The sequence below is a fragment of the Lissotriton helveticus genome, chromosome 8 (genome assembly GCF_964261635.1).
Source record: "Lissotriton helveticus chromosome 8, aLisHel1.1, whole genome shotgun sequence".
NCBI classification, from domain to species: domain Eukaryota; kingdom Metazoa; phylum Chordata; class Amphibia; order Caudata; family Salamandridae; genus Lissotriton; species Lissotriton helveticus.
The window spans coordinates 48,812,212-48,835,822 of record NC_136069.1 but is presented as its reverse complement, the minus strand read 5'-3'; the positions used below and the strand labels follow the sequence as shown (position 1 = coordinate 48,835,822).

Sequence of the window (23,611 nt, the reverse complement as noted above, 5' to 3'; positions counted from 1 at the left end):
CTTCCTTGTGTCGTTTAGGCCCCTGACATTCCAGGACATCAGGGTAATCCGGGATAAGTCATGCCGCCTAGGCTGTCTGGTCATAAGAGATCGTGTCTATATGTGCAATCCAGGGTGAGCCAGGGGCTACTGAGACGTGCGATGGAATGTGGTGTGTGTCTGCCATCTGTGCGCAGAATGCTTTCAAACTAACTAACAAACTTACCCTACCCCCTCCCCCCACCCAGCCTCCAAACAACCCAGGGAGGCATATCCCTATGAACCAAGCAGCGAGCCAAACAAAACACAGAATTGCAAAATACAATGAAAGAGTATAGCTCAGCTGCATTAAGAAAGAGTAGTGAGACAACAGTGGCATCCGCCATGGGGAGTGGCAACGCCACGCCGGTCGGGGAGTAAACGATATCGGATGATCTGCGCACGAGCGACCAAACCAGTTCGTGCGCCAGGTAACAAGAGCAAAAAAATAATTTTTCAGCCCAAAATGTCTAGATAAAATGTTCAGCCATTGCCCGTCTCGGCAAATAAATCAACGCTGGTTTGGGAGGCATGTCCGAGCGGGGAAGCAGGCGGGTGGGACCCAGACCGAGAGGGGCCCTCGTCACGTCGCTTGTAATGGTGGCAAAATTCCTGGGCCTCCGTGGGTGTTTCAAAGATGCGGGGCCTGCCATCAATGTCTACTTTGAGTCTAGCGGGGTAGAGCATTCCGTAGCGCAGACCAAGATTCCGAAGTGTGGCCTTAACCCCGTTGAACTTTTTTCGCGCTTCCTGGACTGTGAAGGTGAAATCAGGAAAGAAGGAAAGCGTGTTGCCCTGCCATGTCACCTCACCACGGTCCCTTGCCGCCCGGAGGACTGTGTCGCGGTCTCTGAAGTTCATGAGGCGGGCTACGATGGGGCGTGGTGGGAGACCTGTTTTGGGCCGGGGCCCCAGCGATCTGTGGGCACGTTCCACCACAAAGCCCTGAGTGAAGGATTCTCGGCCAAAGAGATCAATGAGCAACTGTTCAACAAACGTGTCCATCCGGCCAGTTTGCGTCGTCTCCGCCAGGCCAGTAATGCGCACGTTGTTTCTTCGTCCCCGGGCTTCAAGATCCTCATTTTTGATGGCCACCTCCTTGAGGATCCTCTCCACTCTCTCCAGCCTCTTCAGGGATTTCGCTGCGCCATCTTCTACATCGGAAATCCTGGATTCTGCTAGGTCCAGCCGTCGGTCGTGTGCCTGGAGTTTGGAGCCCATGTCGTCCATGCGGCGCTCCAGACTGTCAAAGCGCCCGTCCAGCGCCTTGAAACCTGCCCTCATCTCTGTCATCATGGCTGTCATGAGGGAGGTGGTATCTTCCCGGTCCTCACCCCCAGTCGCCTCCATTCGGGCCTCCAGTGGGGGGTCGGTGACGGGTAGGGAGGCCCCAGCAAAGTTCAGTTTGCGCTGATTGAGGTCGCGCTTTCCCATTGTGGTCGCGCTGCAGGGCCACCCGGCCCAGGTCTTCGTGTGTCTTCTCGTCCCCTCGCACCGGCGCTGTCAGAAATGGCTATGTGGCCGTGCCGGGCAATGGGTCTTGTACCCTCTGTAGTGGCTGAGTAGGGCTCTGTCTGGTTCGGGTCACCCGCAGCAGTGGATGGCGTCCTGTGAGGTGTGGGTCAGGCGACCACGGAGCAATTCCTCCAGGCGCCCTCGTGGTCCGGTAGGACAGGCTGTGAGTCCTTGTAGTCCCCTCCCTAACGTACCGGGGGGGTAGAGGGGGAAAGCCGCGCCGCAGACGCGAGGACGGGCAATGCTGGCGCCAGCGGCACCCAGAGCGGCCCCACAGGCCAACCGCCAAGCAATACGCCCCCCGCGCCGGGCCTACGTCTCCGCCACAGGCCCAATGGAGCACCCGGCTTTAGCCCGCCCCCAAGGCCGCAAAGGCCCGAGAGCGGATCCGGCGCGCAGCGCCGCCCTACGGTAGCCGGGCAGCAGCGGGCCCGCCGCGGAGCCGAGCCCCCAGCCCTCGGAGCACAGAAATCGCAGCGGCCGGTCCCTGCAGGCCACCCAGGCGCCCCCCGCGCTGCTCGCCCTACCTCCGCACTGAGCCGCCGCCTCTCCTCGCGCTCCGCCCGGCCGCAGGTCGGGTCACCGTATCTCCGGATCCGCTGCCGCCACCGATCTGGAAGTTGCACCCGTCGTGCTGTAGAGGATGTAGCGCAGGATCGAGGGTGTGGGTGCACTGTAGGATCTGGGGTTACCGCATATTGCGAGCGCTAACTCCCCGGACCGGCGGAGCTTCAACAAGAGGCGGCCATCTTGGTCTCCTCCTTGGCCACGCCCCTAAGTTCGGGATACTTGTTCCCACTTGTGCTACGAAAATCTGAGGAGAGCTGGCTCTGCAGGGAAGGTTCTAGAGGGTGCTGTAAGCTGATTGGTTGGAGCAAAGACTTTGGTCTTTTTAGCATAATGATGTAGATAGGCTACTATAATCTAGGCCTCAGGCCTTTTCTAGGGCCTACTACTACAAAGTGCTTTTGGCACTGCTTTTTTATTTACAGTGGGACTCCCGCCTCGACGACGGGGAATGATTCAGGCATGTGAATCTATGAAAGATACCAATACTGGATAACTGAAGTTACAGGTAAGTACCTTGTTTTCTTATCCCTCATCAAATCGATAACCATCAAATAAGTAGGGAGAAAAATTATAGATCTCAAGGACCCCTACCATGTGTAAATCTACCCCCAGAAGCAAGCCCTTTTGTTGTTATCTTTGCTGGGGTACCTGAGCTCAGACGGGGGCAGAGAGAATCCTATATAGAACTCAAAAATAAGATCACTAACTGGTTAAACATCCACAGACCCCTGCAAGGGGGAGAAATTTTACACGTAAGGAGGGTAAAGTGGGTGGGTACCAGAAGGAAAGATATAGAAGGGAACTGTATTATTGCCAACTTCAGGAACCCGAATTTAGTGGATTATATATTGGCTAACAACAACAGAAATATAACCAGTACAATAAGGACCATGCCACTAGCGTACTTCTACCCTAGGAAATCGGCCACATATCCCCCAAATTTCCAGCAGATTAGAAGGGGTGGACTTACAGTATGGCATTCAGCCCTTCTCATACCAGGGTGGATCACAGTGGACAAACAGATTTAGCCCCTTACACTCCCTGGATGAGAATGAATGACGAGGGACAGAAGGTGAGGTGAAGGACGAAAAGGGGATAACGTATGATAGGGAAGTTGTAGTCCAAGGAAGTAAAGAAAAGCAAAAACTTGTCGAACACCACATACCCAAGTTAAAGATGCAGAGAGGGCTAGGATAGAGAGGATAGTTGACCTGAATCTAACCGAGCGGGACATAACGGTTGGTGAAGAGCGAGTAGGAAAGTTGAACATTATGTCATGGAATATAGCGGGCCTATCCAGAAAATTTGAAAACCCAGACTGGAGGAATCAACTCCGGGGTTTTCACATTCTAGCATTCCAGGAGACATGGGTAGTCCATCCTACACCATGCCAAATAGAGGGCTACAAGTGCTTCTTTGTGCCGGCACAAGAAAGTAGAGCAGGAAGAGCCAGAGGAGGGCTGGCACTCTGTCGACCTAACCCTAGAAGGTAGATGGTCAGTACCAAACTGGACGTCACACACTCTGCAAACTGTAACTTTCCAGAGTAGAGGGTTAAGGCTACAGCTGTTTAATGTTTATAACCCAGGATCTATAAATGGGAAGAATGCCGCCCTATGTGAGATAGATGAAAAACTCACACAAGAGGCGGAACCGAGGAAAGGGGGGGGGGGGACCGATGATATTATTAATGGGCGACCTTAATTGCCACCTCTGTCCAAATCTGCCCCCCGTTTCATCAGATTGGGACATCTGCCCACTTAAAGATGGGCCACATTTTGAACATAACCATGAGGGCATAATACTAAATACAATAACAGAAACCCACTCATTAGCACATACCATTGACTTAATAGACCCAGAGGTAGAGGGCACATATGTTCCAACGTTTAAAGGAAGAGGGTGTACTACTATTATAGACTACATAATGATATCTACCTTCGCCAAAAATAGAATTAAAAAGGTTAGAACGAAATGGAGCACGTTTAGTGATCATAACCCCCTAGATATGGAAATTATACACTCTAGTAGGGAGAGTAAGTTTATACAGGGGGACACTATCCTGCAGCCCACAGATCAGGGGAGGTGACTAAGGTGGGCGAAGATAAATTCCCAGGAGTTCTATAAAACATTAATCCAAAAAGGAGGGAAACCGGTTGAAGACTGCTTGGATCCCCTAATAGAAGGACCAGAATTGGTTGCATCATTTGCATCCCTGACAAATCTATTTGATAAATTACTGGAAGCAAAAAGCCCAAGTAAGGGTCCTAAGCAACCACGGTGGTTCGATAAGAGTTGTTCTAAAGCTTTGAGGAATCTAAAACTATGCCTCAAAGCTAACCCAAGGGACAAAACAGAAGTGGCATACTGCAGACTAGTCTATAAAACTAAAGTAAAGGAGAGGAAGAACACCTTACAAGCAGAAGTATGGGCTGACTTGAGAGAGGCGGGTGAAAACAGGGACTTTGCAGAATTTTGGAGAATTGTAAACAGGCCCTGTTTCCAAGATAACTCCGCCCCGGTGATTAGCACCAATATCCTACCAGAGCAATGGGTCGCTCATTTTCAGGGTCTTTATAACAAGTCTAAACTAGTAATTCAAAAAGGGGAGTGGGAGGGTACCCGGAGTGCTGAAATAGTCTTCACAGTAGAGGAGATAACAAAGGCTATCCAAGGTTTGACCCCAAATAAAGCCCCTGGCCCAGATGGTACTCCACCAGATCTATATAGAAGCAATATAGACTTATGGGCCCCAATCCTAACCAGGGTCTTAAATGCGGCTATTAAATCAGGGCTACCAGGCTCCTGGTCGACTGCATTGATCGTACCCATTTTTAAGAAAGGGAGCAGGGATGATCCAAAATGTTATAGGCCGATCTCGCTTATTGATGTCTCGGCCAAAATATTAGGTCGAGTGATCTTGAATCGGCTAATGGAGTGGACAGAGGAGCACCGAACTATAGCTGACATCCAGTACGGGTTTCGAGCCGGCAAATCAACTAGTGACCAGTGTCTGAATCTGTACCTGCTAACTGCCAAATACACAAAAGCCAGCAAGGGCACGGTCTACATGGGATTTATGGACCTGGCTGCGGCCTTTGCCAATGTGAACAGGACTAAATTGTGGGCCATGATGTACAAGATAGGCATTGATGTGGGGTTGATAAATATCTTGAAAGAGTTGCAATGGAATACCACCGCCAGGGTCCGTTTTAGCCCAGAGGGGGGGCGTACTGACCCATTTCAATGCTCAGGAGGAGTAAGGCAAGGGTGCATCCTCGCCCCTTTTCTTTTTTCACTGTACATCAATGCCTTAGAGAGTGCCCTCATCTCCCTAGCTGTGAACTGCCCTAAAGTAGGACCGTGTCATATCCCAGTACTACTGTACGCGGATTACGCGGTCCTGCTTGCTCGAACACCGAGGGCCCTACAACAACTGGTGGATGGATTTGTTAAGTTTATGGCCGACCTAGATTTATCTGTTAATCTAAATAAATCCTTTGTTATGGTGGCTAGCAAAAAACCCGTAAATAAGTGTGTGTTCAAAATAGGGTCACATACCTTGGATAAAGTAAACACTTTTCCCTATCTGGGCCTCCTATTTGATGGTGATATTCAATTTAGCCAACTGATCGAGGAACATTGTACCAAGTTAGTCTCCTCGAATGGTGCCATATTAAGTTTTGCTCGGAGGCTAGGGCGATGGTGCCCCGAACAAGTAATGACTTTATATGGTTCAATTAGCACGGCAAAGGTTTTGTACGGCGCGGAGGTGTGGGGCTTCAGGGACTGCAAACAATTACAAGTAGAGGAAGATAAATTTCTTAGCAGAATCCTGAAAATCCCACACTCCATCTCTGCCGAAATTGCTCATGCAGAACTTGGGATGCCATATATCTCAGACTATGTTAAACTGAGTCCAATTATAGCATGGATTAGAATTTGGACCAATCCGGAGGCATCACTGAGTAGGGAAATTATCTCAGACTGCTTGCAAAGGGATAAAGGGCTACAAATTCCTTGGCTAAAATATATGTTAAAGGCTCTTTATTGAACATAGACCAGTATCACCTCTTTAGCAACCCATCTTTGATCTCTAGCAGCTGTAAATCAAGGGTGAAAAAGTTGCTTCTAGAAAAATTTGAATCTGCTAGATGTGGTCTTGGTCCTGTAAAGAGATCAATAGCAGCTCATGGCTTAGTGACAAATGGGGTGGGAATGAAGTCCTATCTGTTTCTGATGTAAAGCCAGTATGATAGATTTTTAATATGCCGTTTTAGGCTCAATCTGTTACCTAACATTTTAGCTGACCCCGCTGGTTTTACTGTAACAATTGAGCAGAAGGGTGCCTGCGGCTGCGACAATAGGTCTCCGCAGGACACCCTTCATTTTGTACTTTTATGTTAATTTTATAGAAATCCTAGGCGTTTTTTTTTTGGTTGACATCCTTAGGAAACAGAAATTTTGCCATGCAAGAGCTGCACTGTTGTTCTTACAGAAAGCCAGTGATACCCATACCTTATGTGCCATTTTAGGTTTTTTAAAAGTAGCCGTAAGATTGAGAAATACAAGAAATTAATTAATCTTTGTAAATAACTATTTCTCCCCATGAATTGTGGCCCCTCCTCTCTATACTTTTTAATTTTATATTTATCAAAAGTTCAGAAATGTAATTTAATGACATTTTTATTGTGTAATGTATTTTTATGAGGATTTTTTATTTTTCGAAATAAAGATTTACTGAACTGAATGTACAGCATTAACATGGAGCCACTTGGTGCTCTACTCAGATAATATTACCAGGATTCACTAGTATGCCATTGATAAACAACTACACCTGAAAGCAGACATCCAACTCCTCAGACACTGCTTGCCCATCTTCCAGATCTGCATGTCTGGTGTCTACCTGAAGCTCAACCCGCCAAAGAAATAATTCCTTTTATTTATGAAGAACAAACAACGCAAAACAGTACAAACCTGGCTCAGTTGCCGTCTATCCCCACTACTTCTCCTTAGATCGCTTCCCCCACCCCCGTTTTATCATTGTTTGCACCACCTTCTCCTCCCTCTTGGAGACAAATTGAGGGTCTGGGTGAAGGGATACCGCTATGAGTGTATGCTGGTACTGCTGTTTGTTTATTACTGTTGGTTTGTTAGTTGTTTTTCCTTCTGTTTTGTCTTTATTGATCTAATCTAGGAATATGTAGATTTGGTTGCGTTTGCTGTTAACCATATACGTACTGGGAGATGTGTAGTTATGTGCCTGACCTGAAGAGGTTGCTGTACTGGACGCTCAGCCCCGACTGTAGATGATTGTTTAAATATTTCATTTTCTTTGGGGGCATTGTTAGACTAGGATATATTACTGTCTATGATCCTGGCATATGTAATGTACTGTCCTGAGATGTGTTATTCCGCTGCAAATAAAAACAAGTAAACATTTTTTTTTAAAACCTGGCTTAGTGACCTGAACCTTGAATTTTATTCAAACTCCGACTTTCACTGAATGCCAAGTAACTTGAATTCACCCTGGGCATGAATCTTCTCCTCAAAAAAACACATGCTAAAAACAAAGTTGGCCTGGTACCATTTCTTCCAGAAAGTGACTTCTGAACTGCTGGTCAAGGCCTTGTACTGTTGCATCTGGATGGTGGTAACTCCTTGCTTCGTGGTGTCCCAGACTCCAAACTGGCACCCCTTGGGGGTATCCTACATGCCACAGCACATCTCATTAAGGGCCTGAAGAACTATTATTACATCACTTCCATCCTGATGGAACTCCTTTGGCTCCCCTTGCCGACCCGCACAGTCTTCAGAACCAGCTGCATCGTTTACAAAGCCATCAAGGGCAGGACCCTACTTATCTTGCAGACAAGTTCACCATCTCTAGTTGCTCACAGCAAACCAGCAGCCATGATACATCATACTGTGGACTAAGAAGTAAAAACAATTTTTTTTAAAAGAAAACAAAATAGCAACAGACCTTTTCAACTATGTATCCAGGATCTGTAGCAACATCCGGGTATTCATCCGAGCTGCCCTAACGCTGCTCCAATTTAGGAACGAGTTAGAGTTGCCTTCTTATTGAATACTACATCACAGAACATTGAGTCCAGGAACCAGTTACCTTTCCTATCGCTCGTTGACTTGGACTGTCTACAGTTCTCTGCAGCCTTTTGGCTAGGTTCATGCTGTACATACATACAACTGTTTAATTTTAGACTTGATAATGTACCAATTAAATCTGAATATGAAATTTGATTACTTGTACAAAATGCATTTTTGTTTCATTTTCAACAATTTTATTAAAGCACATCTTATCTGCAAAGGTTATTTTGCAGAGATTCAGTCACAGCTGTCATTTTGATTGCAGTCTTTTCACATGGAACCAGTCTGGGATTGGCCTGTGGATTAATGTTTGAGTTCAGGATCTACTGTCTTGAGTCACAGTAAAGCCAGAATCCATCACACATGAAAAGTGATTCAGCTACAGGGGCTCCAGCAAGAGTGGTGTCCTGTGTGGCAGGTCCTTTTTCAGTAAAACACTCATTTTACACACAAGAAGGGACTGGCTGCATTTTAACATGAACACAGTAACATATTAGAGTACATTTATCAGGCAAAGGCCTAGAAATGGAACTAACTCAATTAATGAGAATGCTAACAAATGTGTGTTTGATCACCATGTTTTATATCCACATTTTGTTTTGCCTACATTCGCTAATAAGGATGTGAAGGAAAGCTTTCTATTCTCTGGTCTGCGTTTTAGAATTGCAGTAGCAAGGTGAGATGGCCTTGTGCAAATCCAAGTTTGAGGGATGCAGAGACAGTTACTTTGCTTGCCTTTCGTACATTTCTGCAACGGAGGCATTTTGTAAGGAGGTATTTAAAACCAGTTGAAGAGATGCCGGAATAGGGGAGGGGCAGAACATGTGAACCTGTTGCTAAGGAGAAATGTTGAATAACCAAATTCTACCTCACAGTAATGTCAGAAAATGTGGCTTGGCTTCAAAAGAGCTTATCTGGAAACACAACAAAAGAACTAGATTACTGCTACATTCTATATTTTTTTCTTTTTTTGTCCGAAATAGATCCCCCGGGAGCTTATCCAGGCCAGGTGCCTTATTGGGTAGAAGTTTGACGATGGCGGTTTCGACCTCACAGGAGGTGATATCCCAGGCCCCCTCCAATCGATGCTCATGGAGGAGGCCTGAGATTTGGGTCGAAGTACCGTCATCCCTTGAATATGCATACAGGGCGCCAAAATGTGCTTCCCAAACAGCTGCAGCTATGTTAGGTTCGATCGCTGATCTACCCTCTCTTCCCCCAGAGCTAACAATTGCCCAGAAAGATTTTGAGTCCTTACACTTGAGTGCTATTCTAAGGTCCTCCCATTTGTCGGCTTCCCATTCTTTCTTTTCCCTTTGTATAGCCTGATTGCACTTAAACCGACATTGCTTAATACTTATCTTATCCTTCGCTTTTTATAGCGATTAGCAAATCTTTTTTAGCTTTCCGGCAATTAGCATTATACCAGGGGTGGGCTGTGACAGATCTTGCCTTTTTAGTTCCTTCCGGATAGAACACATCAAACAGTTTAGAAGCCAGCTGTTTGTGTATTTCCAGAGGCCTGTCCTCTAGTCCTAGATGCATATCCATATCCCCAACCTCTCCCATTTCTCTCAAATGTGGCAGAGCCTGTTGGTATATACATGCAAGTTTGTTTGGGGAACCCTGTATATGTGGCCATTTACCTCTCCGCCTGTTGATAGTTGGCGAGAGAGGATATTGTACTGGGTTGATCTCTGGTGTGGGGTTAGACAGGCCCAAACTCCCTGGTTTAAGTGTCAAAACCAGGGCATTGTGGTCACTGTCATTCCTCGGATGGACCTGAAAATCCAGAACCCTATCCCAAGTTCTGGGTTCAACCAAAATGTAATCTATAAGGGAATTTTGCCCTTCTCTATTGAAGGTCGGTAAGCCAGGTCTGTCCGATTTTGTCCTCCCATTACATGCCCTCAAAGAAGATGAAAGGGTGAACGAGTTTATTTGGAGAACCAGCGGCGTCCATGCTCTAGCAGGCGAAATCTGTGGTTCAGGGATACGCCAGTACTGGTCCTCGTCAGCTAGGCCATCTAAAGTTACATTGGTAAGGGGCTCGAACTGACAGTTAAAGTCGCCACCTACTATTAGAGCAACTGCTGGGTCAAGAGTTGTAATGAACTGCCTCAGTTGATCAATTACGCCAGATTCTTGCCCGCTCTGCGTAGGCCTTTGAGTAAATGTTAAGTGGGGCAATTTGTGTCAAATCTGGGAGCGTTAGGAGGACACATTGCGCATCAGGCGAATTAGTTGGTATATGGACTGCTTTAGCACCCAGGTGAGTACCCACCCAGATGCTTAGACCGCCCGATGGTCTACCCCTACCCTTTGTTGTGGCCAATATGCTAAAAGTGGCAAAACCTCCCCTCAGGTTCTCCTCCAGCGCCCACGTCTCCTGCATTAGGCAAATAATGCACTTTTATACGAACAAACCCCATGCTAATTTACTTTTGATCCCAGTCAAATTCCAGGAGAGAATTTTAATATTTCCGCTAGTCACCCCCCACCCCCACCCCCACCCCACATGGTTTCCCCTTGTGCACTAGAGCAACTATCGTCCCCAGCGCATGGGCCTTCGCTAAGTTCCCCCCCCCCAATCCCCGTCATGATTTGACCCCATGTCCCCATGGTCTCTATCCTGGGCCCTTCCCGTTAACGACGGAACTGGAACACAGCCGACAGCCTCCTGTACTGCTGGAGGCGAAGCTCCACGCAGTGTACCCACGTATTTACACGCCCTACCCCGCCTCTCATTGGTCCTTATTACCTCCCTTGCACACACTCCCACCTGGTGACAAGTTGTAAAAATATGGCAATCATTTGCATCAGAGCCATCTCTAACTACTGGCGGGCCCTGGTCATGGGGAAGTAAGGGCAGGCAGCTCCTCGGCCGTTAATCTATTTGGTCTAAAATGCTGAATCTATTATTTTGGGGAAACATAGCCAGTAAAGAGGTGTGGGTGTTGGCTCCCTTCCAGTTTGCAAACCCAGCCTGAACACTAGGACCAAAAGAATCATGCCCCCCCCCCCCCGGAACTGGCCTCCTCTGTTAAAACTAGAATCAGTGTGGGTAGCAGGGTAAAAATAGGTTAGGGGCAGGGATTGAAGGGGCAGGGATTGAATTTGCGTAGCAGAATGTACCGGAACCCAGTTACTGATATGTTCAGCAGCCCGTCTGTTCCTAAAGTTAATTATAACACAGTCTCCATAATGGTTTTTTTCCGCTGCCACACCCATTCCACTCGTCTAGCGAACAAAATTTCGCCAGATACCATAGTGGGAAGTGGCCTATTGTAGTTAAGCCAATGGCTGCATTTATTTTTAAGCTCCATGTAAACCTCCCTTTTACCCTGGCTCATAACTGGGACCCCCGCAAGCACCACCACATACGGTATAGACTCGGGAGGGAGATCTATACATGGTAGTCCTTTTGTTAATACATCACAGGGCATATTACTGTTTGCTCGAGGTTGTTGGTTCTCAGTCCCGCTGCCACCCTCAGTCTCCGCCCTTCTACTCATTACTGTGTTATTGATCGCAGCAGTGTCACTGGATTGGAGTAGGGGGTCATTAAATACTACAGCAGGGGAAGTTAAATCAACTATATTGTTCGTGGTAGACTGGGCAGGATGGTGGCCATCTTCGTTGGTTGGCCTAGACAGCCTCTCTTGGTTTCCAATTGCCCCTTTGTCCCGGGTTCCATATTGTGCCTGGGCAGGAGTAAACAATAATTCAAGGCACGCAAGTCTGTTTTCTATCATATTGAGTCTTTCGTAGATAGGAAGACCTGTCTTAGTAAAAATGTGTTCCTATTTGGTCCAAAAGTCTAATCCCAACTCAGTAGGGCACACAGCACTAAGGCTCGTTGTAGGTGTAGTCACTTGGGTAATGGGCTGGCATACGGCAGGACTATTTGGAGTTCTTGACGTTGGACTCTCCCCCACATTATTGCGTTTCTGAATTTTTGCTTTCCTGCTTTTCAAAGGGGCTCCCCCACGCTTCCTTTTAGGAATTAGATCTACTGCAGGTTGTATAGCCCCCACTTTAGAACTATATGCAGATCGAGTTTTCAATCTTGGCGTCGGTGGTCCAGAATGCTCATAGTTGTGGTTAGAAACACTTCGAGTAACTGGTATAACATCCGTACTAGCTGAGGAAATGGGCGAACCTCCATCGGCTTGTAGTAGCTGGATCCCCTCGCCATTGCCACCAGGTGAGGTAGTTTCTATAACTTGTTGGTGGTTTGGCGACGGTACCTGGGCCAGCCTACCCATAGACGACTGTTTATCAAAGGCAGGGTCCAAGGATAACCTCCTTTCGGTCAATTCTATTTCGTAGGCCAACACGGAAGATGCTCTTGTGAGAAATTGGTCCAAAGTCCCACTATGGACGTCCTGCCCTTCCCAGCCTTAGAAGTAGTCATGACAGGAGGAAGTTAAAAGACAGCTACTCCTTTACTCACTTGCAGTAATTAGTACAGTAGAGATCTGTTAAGAAATGGCGGTCTGCTATTCATGCACTAACTTTTGTTTGCAGATATAAGGGGGGGTGGGCGGCTCGTCCCGTTCTCGAACGGGCTCAAACGGGCCCTGGCTTTGCCCGGTGTGCGCGCGCCCAGCGAAGCGGGGGCCGCGAGCAGTTATGTAGCGGCGGGAGGAGCACAGCTGTTGGCAATGTAATGTAAAGGCACATTTTTATAGCGCGGCTATCACTCCAGGGAGCATCTTGGCGCTAGTACCGTTGCCAGTTAGAGTGAGGCCAGCTGACTGTTGGGTTTCGGAAAGATCCTGCACATTTTACACCAAGGCTTTACTGGCGGTATCAGTGAATTTGAAAATCCAGGTTTTCAAGGCTTTCCTAAACTGGCTCTCTGAGGGGATTTGACGAAGCTGCAGTGGGAGCTTATTCCATGCCCTGGATCCTAATACAGCGAGGGATTTTCCCCCCTTGGTGACAAGCCTGAAACTTGGGATCCGCAATAACTTCTGATTTAATGACCTGAGGCTCCGAACTGGTAAGTAGCGTCTAAAGCCGTTTGACAGGTACATAGGTCCTTGTAGGTGGAAGGCCCTAAAAGTGATGACCAGTATTTTAAATAAAATACGCTTATGTATTGGCAGCCAATGAAGGGCATTGAGTGTGGCCGAGGCAGATGACTTCCTCGGCCAACCAAGGACAAGGCGGGCGGCTGCATGTTGGCCCATCTGCAGCCTGTGGAGTACAGATTTATTTGCTCCCGCATACAGGCTGTTGCAGTAATCAAGTCTTGATGTTGTAAGTGCAACCGCCACCGTTTGCCTTGCTGTCAGGGGGAGAAGATCTAAGAATTTTCGAAGGCCTCTAATAATGTTAAAACAGGTATCAGCCACAGTCACCGCCTGTTGTTTAAATGACAGGGAGTCATCAAACTTAATGCCCAGGTTACGGGCGGTGGAGATGGTGTTTGGGGGAGCTTCAGCATCTTCCGGCCACCACTGTTTGGGTGAGAACAGGTTTTGATGACCGAAAGGCAAAATTTCGGTTTTACCCGAGTTACATTTGAGATGGTTACTCCTCATCCAATCGAATGTGGCAGCCAGGCAGTGTTTAAGCTTTTCCTCAGCTCCAGGTGACTCTCTATCCAATACTAGGATGAGCTGAGTATCATCAGCATATGATATTGTGCTGATCTGAAAAGATGAGATTAGTTCGATCAGGGGGACCATGTATAAGTTGAAAAGAAGAGCGCGCAAACTGGAGCCCTGCGGCAGCCCTGTCATGATAACCTTCTCCTCAAAACAAAACTCTCCCAATACGGTGACTTGGCGCCTTTGACTGAGAAAATTCTTCAGCCACGCCAGCACTGCTCCCCCTAAACCTGATTTTACTAGGCGGTCGATTAATATAGGGTGCGAGACCGTATCAAAAGCCGCCGATAAATCTAGTAAAATCAGGACGGCTTTCTTCCCCTGATCGATGGCTGCCCGCAGGGTCTCAGCCGTAAACAGGAGGGCAGATTCTATCGAGTGCTTGGCCCTAAAACCTGTCTGGTTAGTATGCAGGATATCATTGTCCTCTAAGAACTTAGTAAGCTGTTTATTTGCAAAGGCTTCCGTCAATTTAAACAATACTGGGAGTAATGAGATGGGACGTAGGTTCGAGAGAGTTGTCGGGTCAGCTAATGATTTTTTCTGTAGAGGCTTTATGGCTGCCAATTTCCACTCCCTAGGGATTTCAGCGGAGGACAGTGATGAATTAATGATCGCAGTGATGATGGGATTCACCTCGTCCACTAAGGCTCGTAGAAACATCGGGGGACAGGGATCAAAAGGGGATCCAGACCTGCTTGATAAAATGGCCAAGCGGGACTCTTCTAGGCTAAAGGGACAGAACGTATTAAGACAGACAGTCTCGGAATTCTCCCCAGTCAACTCATCCATAGGGAGAAGCACCGGTTGGGGAAAATCTTTGGTAATGTGTAAGATTTTTTGCTCAAAGTAATTAGTGATGCAATTACAGAGGGTCAGGGAGGGCGGAATTTCCTGCGAAAGCGATCTGGGATTACTAAAGCTAAAAGGCAATAGCGGGGCTGCTGGTCCTCGTAGTCCCGCTGTGAGCTCACCCAGTGGCGGCTAGTACAGGCAAAGATCCAAAGACTGCTGCGAGCGGCACATTCTATTTAAATCAGGTAGGTTATAGATATGGTTTAGGCTAACAGAGTAGTGATGTGTGATGATATGTTTGAGGCATTTTTTGCGTTTACAGTGATCTTTGCAATTGCTGCTACGTTTCTCATAATCCTTATCATTGTATTAATACATATGCTTTGTAGGCCAATAAAGCGTAAATAACCATGCTTTAAAAAAATGTTGTCTTGTAACAATTCCTGTGTGTCTACTATTTTCTGGGACCAGGTACGGGCTCCATACGTAATGCCGCCTTCAGAAAAGAGTTTCTAACACACAATGCCGGACTCCTGTCTAAAGGAGCATAATTTGTTGGAAGGAAGAATGAAACACATTGCCAGTTCTCAGTTTCGACAAACCGGGTGTATTGCATATATTTCCTTTTGGAGCTAAGGGGATTTATCAGGCGTGTCCCCCAAAATGACGGGTAATATGACGGCGGAGGGTACACTCTTGGCATTTCCGTCCAACAGTATGCAAGCAGTCATGGATTCTGGATTGAGGTGCAATTAAAATGAATGTGGCCTCCACCATGCAACCTGACTGGTGGTCTTTTGGAGAAGTGGAGAAGAGAAAGCCACTGTGACCAAGAAGAAGCCGGAGATGAGAGGGGACTGTGGATCCATAACAGAGGGTGGTGTTGGTGACGCTATCGGGTGACTAGGAGTTGTTGGAAAGCAGTATGCTATTATGTTGGTGTCAGGAGGGGGACGCAATCCTAGAGCAGAGAGCCGACCTATTGCACACCACCATTGGTTTGAAGTTTCTGATATTAGGGCACCAACAAGGAAGCCTTGCCAGGGAGTGTTAGAATGTTCGGTGTTACATAATTGTTAGGTACCACAGCGCCACTGGGCAGTGGGATGTGTCAGGTTGTCAGTAGGGGAACCAAGAGCTCACTGCGAGTAGGGCATTTGCATATATCAGGGTGCTCTTGGTAGCAGGAGGCTGATGGAGCAGGGAGATTAATGTCTATTAGAACATTAGATGGGGCAGGATGTTCTAATTGCTTTATAGCCCACCATGGGTGGGGTATACCGGCCTTTAAAGGCATGCTCCCTTGGGTTAGGACTGGAGCGGGCCTTTTAATGACCAGTATAGCCTGTTGTGGCGAGCTATAAAGAAATAATGGATGCTTTTAGTAATCTAATGGTCACCTTCCTCCTTCAGGTCTGACACAAACTAAGTGTTCTAAATTTCCCTTTTCCTCTTAATTGCTGACGTGGTAAAGTCATTGATCTCCTCATTATAACAAGTTTGTGTCTCCCATCTGGTTGTTTGTTCTGAGGCTGTTGCGGATTCATGTCCTTTATCTTTCCAAACAATCATTAGTTTTTTTGGTTTGGTTTTTTACAGGACTGGAGGCTTTCACAGCTTTAATTTCATCACACATCAAAGAAGAGGTGGGGAAATCTTTCTTGGGCCGTAAAGATTCGGGGGTAAGGAAAAGAAGTATCCCTAGTCTCCAAGGTGAGTAAACGATGCTTCCCAAGTAACCGCCTTTAACATTAGATTAGGATAGTATTTTATTATATGAATTCGTTATTGCAGGCTCCTCATTCACTGGGACTTCACTTTGACTGGTCACTGCTTGTGGTTAATAAACCACATCTGGTTTGTTAGTTTTTCATTTCCCCTCACGTCTTCTCTGTTTTAGTGGATTATTCATGGGATTTGACATGAGAAATGGATGTGCTCCTGATTCTTTTATTCACTTGGAGGTGCAGAACGCAATGCTCTATTACATGTTTACATATTATTTGGTTACTAAGCGTGTGATGCCTTTGCACTACTGGAGTGCATGACGTTTGCATTACGTTTGTGCTTGCATGGTTTTGATAAAAAGTGGGGATGTTGTTCATGTGTCACAGCTCAAGCACAATGCTCTTTCTACTGCTTCCTCTGCCTAACCACCCCTAAATATTGTGTAGAATCTTATTATATGTAGAACCTGCTTACGTCATCCATGCGGGGATTCCAGATTTCCGTTCTCATCAGGAGGTTTGACATGTTTTGAATTCAAGGGGCGGCCAGTCGTGGATTGGTTGCTGATCTAATCTGGCTCAGAATGGTTGCTCTGGGGAGCAGGTTTATAAAGCTTCAACTTGTGACCACATGAACTGGATAAAGGTTGTGTGCCTGCACATCCGTACTATGAAGGAACCTCGATCACTAATGACTTTCAGTGCCTTATTCTGTTTACTTGGGCAGCCTTGTGACTCTTACCGCAGAAATGAGCCAATTCTGTTCACTGTCCTGCCTCTTCTACCTCTTTTGCATATCAGCTCAAATTACTCGCAGCACTTAAATGAGCCTTCTCCATGGTTTCTTGACCAGTCCTAAGCATGTTGGGTTATTTCATGGCCCCCATTTGGAAAGTCTGTCTTTTGCATCTCATGTGGTCGTTTTCTTCTCTAATCTGGATTGCTTAGTACTATTTCATCCAACATTGGTTAGTAGTGGCTATAAGCCTTTGGAAAGGCCAGACTCCTGATGAAGGTAACGCACGCCGTGACTTGGAGACTGTCCGTGAAATGATGCCTGTGATGGAAAGGCTCTATAGTTTCAGAAGCATAATCTCAAAACTGATTAACTCTGAGATCCGGTATTACCTGGGATCATCCTCCTGCCCGTCCTCATGCTTGTCCCATTTTGAAGTTACTCCTACGTCATAAGATGCCTGGCAGAAGTCTTGGATTTATTACAGTTTGTCATTCGGCCATCGGTCTCTATTATAACATTGTTGGACAGACTGAAGATTAGTGTGAGTTGCAGGTTGCAGTTTTAGTGACTAAGAGCCTTATTATGAGTTTGGCAGAGCTAGACCGCCCCACTCGCCCATTGCCAAACCTTTGTAGGAACCGCCCACCAGATAATAGTTTTCTCCTGGTCTGGCAGGTGGTTCTTTGGCGTTCCCATGGCAGTGCTTATGAAAAAGGCACCGCAATTGGTATCAAAGAAAGTACCTGCACTGCATTGACATATGCTGTCCATGCCGTGCAGGTACTGAGGTGCATGCATAAAGGGGGGCACCTTTTGTGCCCCCCCTGTGTGCATCCACATGGTGTGAGACACCAGGGGACCCTGTAGGATCCCCTTTGTTTCCTCTCCGCCCTGGGTTTCATGAAAGAGGAAACTCGTAATATGTTTGGCGGGTCCACGACAGTACAGCCAAGCATATTGCTGCCTCAGGACCGCTGCACAACTGCCAGGGAATGGCGGTTGCAGCGGTCTCATTGTGGCCCGACCACCTATGCCGTAATAGGGCGGTCGGGAGACCGCTATTGATAGTCTGTTGGTCCGTGGACCGCCAGACTCCTAAATATGGCCTAAGACAAACGTGTCTGGTTAAATGAGATCATTAAATAATTTTACAAAAAACTCAAATCCTTGTTGTCAGATAGGATTCAAGCAGCTGGAGATGCAGATTATATTTTTGTTTGCCTAATTTGCTAACAGACGATATTTTAGAACAGTGTGAATTCAATGTCTCCTTCTGTGCTAGACTGCGCTCTGCTGAGATTTCATAGGATTGTTCCTATTATTTTTTCTTTCTTTCAGATGATTCAGTTGCAGCTTCTGTGGCTTCACAGAGTTTTACAGATGAAAATGCACTGTTTCAGCAAGAGACAGAGGTTGACACAGTAAACGCAGGTGGGACTGAGAATGGTGCAATGATTCGGCATGTATGTGTAATTTATGCATCCGGGAAAGTTTCTTCACTGTTTTTCACTCCATAATAAAACCTCTGCTCTGGTTAGAAATTGAAAATGTGCACAAAGCCCAGATTATGTCAATTTGTTAAAAATGTAATTCTAAATATATGGGAATATATGAGAAATGGTTTTATACTAGTAGACCAGAAGTGATGTATGGATTTGGGATGATCAAGACATTTATATTTTGATTAGGAAGGAATAAGAGCAGGCATGTTATAGTTAAGCAATATATTTCATAGAAACTAATGAAACTCTGCCTACACTGCTTATGGAATACAGACTTTAGAGAGTTCACACAAAGTGGTTTGCATGTGAGCAACTTTTGTCTGTGAATGAGTGTACAGAGGTGGATGAAAACACAGGTCTAATAAGTACTCGAGACACAGTACATACAACCCTCTCATTGGGAAATGAACTTAAACTTATAACCTGAAAGCCCAGGCAGTATTGTGTTGTTGATTCATTATCTAGTGTTTCCACCTCTGACGACTGGTAGCATACTACTCTATGGGCTTGCTTGTATAGAAGAGTGTGGGTATTTGGTGTGGCACATGCAGGAAGGTCTTCGAAATCATGCATAATTTCCCTATTTTTTGTTCATGCTCAGATTGTATTAACGTTAAAGACTTAAGAGAAAATCCTGATTTGTGTGCAAACCGTTTACTGCACAACTACAAAACCAGATTTGTATGCAGTTACTGCACAAGGTATTTACAGCGAATATATGACGCTATTTAGCATGCTATTAGTTCGCATGCTTTTAGTACAATGTTTTTACTTCGCAACAACCATTACTTTGCATATTTATACTGCGCATACCATTAGTACGCAAATACATTTATAATTTAACAATCTTCGCTTACTTCGGATTATATTACTTCGCATACCACTACTCGCAAACATTTTAAATTTCAGATATTTTTTTCAAAAGTAACCTAACTCCTGGTACGGGACAGCAGGGAAATAGGGGTTTTGGGTGGGGGAGCAATTTAAAAAGGAGTTTAAAAATTAATACATGGGTATGTAAATTATTACTCACAGCTGTAAATTATTAATTATAAAAACAGTAACTTTCATCGAGGAACATGATGCCAGGGTAATGTGGGTTTTTGGTGGGGAAGTAATTTAAAAATTGCGTTACCCCCTGGGATGGGATTGCAGGGAAATAGGGGTTTTGGGTGGGGGGGTAATTTAAAAAGGAGTATAAAAAATGTAAAACCGATATGAAAATGAATACTCGTAGTAGAAATGTATTCAGTTAAATTACAGAAACTTACCCTCTGGGGCGGAATTGCAGGGAAATAGGGGTTTTGGGTGGGGGAGTAATTTAAAAAAGTTTAAAAATGAATACATTGGTATGTAAATTATTACTCGCAGCTGTAAATTATTCATTATATAGACAGTAACTTTCGCCGAAGAACAGGATGCCAGAGTAATGTGGGTTTTTGGTGGGAAAGTAATTTAAAAAATGCGTTGCAAAATTAATACACTTGTGTGAATTTTTACTCTTGGTTTATTTTTTTTTAAATCTAAAAATAAACACACCCAAAAAATAAAAATGAACATATTTAAAAATGAAGTACTAAATTAAAACCGACATTAAACGCTCAATGCAAATTACAATTTAACTATTAAACGAACATAATGTACTCAAAAGATATACAAAATGAACATGAATTAAATCACGTTTATACAATGGAAAAAGTCCTTTCTCAATTTCTACAGTTTAAGCACTAACATTCACATCACAAAATGGCTGACATTCTTAATGATTACGATAAAGTCAAATTAGAATTAAAAAAATTAAAATATAAGTTTAGTCAGTTATTAAATCGCAGTAAAAAGCAGATAAAAAAAATTATTTCACTGTAATTTATCAATAATTTATCAAAAACTTATTAAGCAGCTGACCACCATTTTGAGTTCACTTGACTGCTGTCATTCACAGTCAGGACGCGATCTTCAGGAGAGCGACCACCATTGACTTTATTATGAAACGGTGCCATCTTCTGTCAAAAGTAAGTACCTCTAAAAGAAATTAAACTAACAGCACTCGAATAACACAGGAGAAAGAATATTTTTCATGAAAGTGTTTTGATAATTCATTTGATAGTTTAGTCAATTAAGCGGTTTATGATAAAAGATGACAAATATTTTACTCTGTTTATGTTAAAAAATCTTTTTATTACTAAATGTATTTAGTACTCGGGTATTATTAATAAATGCTCGGGTATTTCTTTTAATAAAAAAAGGTGCAATTTTGAGCATCTCTAAATGCAAGACCGGAGAGTATCCCTGAGGAGAAATGTCAAAAAAGATATTAAACGAGAGTCCGATTTGAGGTGTTGAATAACTAGCACATTGCACAGAATATTCCTGTTTCATATTTTTAAATGTCAAGGTTCTGAAACATAAAAAAAATTGGTATTTTACAGGACAAATTGGAGGAAAAAGATAACTAGCTAACTGCCTCTGATCGAGAATAGACAGTCTCTGAAGGCAGATTAGAGGTAAGTGAGAAACAAATCGAGCCTTATCATTCAAATTTTTGAATGTTTGACATTGTTTAAGGAGCAGCTAGAGAGGAGGATTATAAAGGTCTATTACACGAAACGAGGCACATTTTTCAAAATAAATATGACCACATAAGTTTTTAAATGGAATAGTCATAAGGGCATCATTACAACATCGACCAGGTAATGTGCAGCGGTTTGTAGGTCACATGAATCTTTTAAGTGATTGGATGATGTAAAATGTGACGCATCATCTTTCAAACAGGGTGTAGGATATTAGAACTTAAAGCTGAGGGATTTAAAGAGTATAGAAATGAAGGTGGGCTGTGCTGGTGTTTTCAAATAAAGTAAGAGTATGATTTTGAAAATGTAATTAAATCTGAGAATATCGTAATAAATGTGTAATATTTCAATATTGTTTAGCATTTCAATTAATTCGCAAAAATGCAGCTAAAAAAAGAGAATTTAACAAACAAGAGGTTTCCAAGCAAGCACAAAAAAGAACATAGAAGGTATTGTAATTTAATCACATTTATTTAAACAGACTAAGGTGTAACAGACATAGAAAATGTAAAAGCATAGTGTAATGCAAGTAAAAGATGGTTAACATGTTTGGAGGTGGAGGAGGACCTGGATGTTGTTCTTAGAAAACCCAAAGATAATTACTTTTCAGAATGTCAAAACGATTATTTATATAATAAAAAATAATGATTTGACTGAAACAATCGAAACCAATTTAAAAGATCATTTTTTTGTCTCTACAGAATTACATAAATAACTGAGAAACAAAGTTCAAGTGTGTAAAACTAGACAAAAGAATCATTCAATAAAACTCAAAAAAACATGAAAATTAAACTCCTCAGGTGTGACAGAGAAAAGGTGGAGGAGGGTATGATATGCCCAGGGTGAGCTGTTGTTGGAAGATATAACAATGTAATATTATTTTGGAACGCAAAATACTCAATGTTTTTAATTAAATCTACAAATTGTCTACCTAAGATTTATAAAATAACAAAGTGTATATTGAAAATGAAAAACAATACATAATACCCTAGGGAATGTTTATTTGTAAAATTTACTCTACAGACACGCAGAGGAGATACTAAACCACTTTTCACAACAAGAAACACAGGAATACCATTTGAGCAAAATAAAACTTCAATTACATACGGTAATTTCTAATTAAGAAAAAAACTATAAAAAATAACGGTTCTTGTAGGATAACAGAAGAGTTTAATAGAATATTAAAACTCAAGAATGAGCATGAATAGGGAAACCGTTGTATGTCCGGACTATTTATATTACTATTCCAATCACAGCAGGTGCAAAAGTAGGGAAAGTTTTGCATAGCGGGAGGGTTTAATTTACAATTCCAACTCCAGCAGATGAAACATTAGGGAAAGTGTTGGATAGCTTGAGGGTTTTAAATTACTATTCCAACTCCAACATGCGCAACAGTAGTAAAAGTGTTGGATTGCGGGAGACTTTAAATTATTAATCCAACTCCAGAAGGTGCATCAGTACGGAAAGTGTTGTATAGCGTGAGGGTTTAAATTACTATTCCAATGCAAGCAGGTGTATTCCCTACTGTAGCACCTGCTTGCGTTGTAATAGTAATTTAAACCCTCACGCTATACAACACTTTCCCTACTGTTGCACCTGATGGAGTTGGAATAGTAAATAAAAGTCTTCTGCTATCCATCAGGTGCAACAGTAGGGAAAGTGTTGTATAGCGTGAGGGTTTAAATTACTATTACAACGCAAGCGGGTACAACAGTAGGGAAAGTGTTGGATAGCGTGTTGGTTTAAATTACTATTCCAACTTCAGCAGGTGCAACAGAAGGGAAAGTTTTGGATAGCGGGAGGGTTTAAATTACTATTCCAACTCCAGCAGGTGCAACAGAAGGGAAAGTGTTGGATAGCGGGAGGGTTTAAGTTACTATTCTTACTCCAGCAGGTGCAGCAGAAGGGAAAGTGATAGTGGTCGTGTTAAACGTACTATCACAAAACTAGCTTATCAAAAATTAGTGTAACAATTTGATATCGTGAGATAACTAATAATGTAGATTTCAATACAGTTTTGAGCTTGAATTTGAATACTCAAAATGGGCTTTTTTCTTTTTTTCAATCTTTTTTAGATTATGGCAGAAAGAAACATTGCAAAATACATCAAGTCACGAAGAGGAAACAGGCTACTCCCAACACCATGGTTATGTTTACTGTAAGGAGAGACTTACTGAGCAAAAGTGTCTTTGGATGCCATACAACATTGCTATATATCCATTTTTGTAACCTTTTTTTCTCGAAACCAATGTAAACGCAAGCAGAAGGATCTGCATATTGTTTCTTCCAAAATATCTTAAAATATGATCCATCTACAAAATTGATATTATTAAATTCTATTCCTTTAATCTTTTTATTAATCTTGTGCCCATAATCCACGGTAAAACATTCTCCTGCTTTCCCCCACAAAAAAGGTTATCTTTAATCTACTTTTATAATTTTTTTA

General features: G+C 44.0%; 1 protein-coding gene across 2 annotated transcripts in view; it reads left to right on the top strand.

The window, feature by feature from the left end:
• The window catches only part of LOC144772340 (uncharacterized), a 552,285-nt gene that overhangs the window by 341,392 nt on the left and 187,282 nt on the right, over positions 1-23,611 (top strand). For both annotated transcript variants that reach the window (XM_078656588.1, XM_078656589.1), the window contains 2 exons: positions 16,227-16,340; positions 18,432-18,524. In XM_078656588.1, the coding sequence (XP_078512714.1) occupies positions 16,227-16,340; positions 18,432-18,524 (207 nt within the window). The remainder of the gene's footprint in view (positions 1-16,226; positions 16,341-18,431; positions 18,525-23,611) is intronic.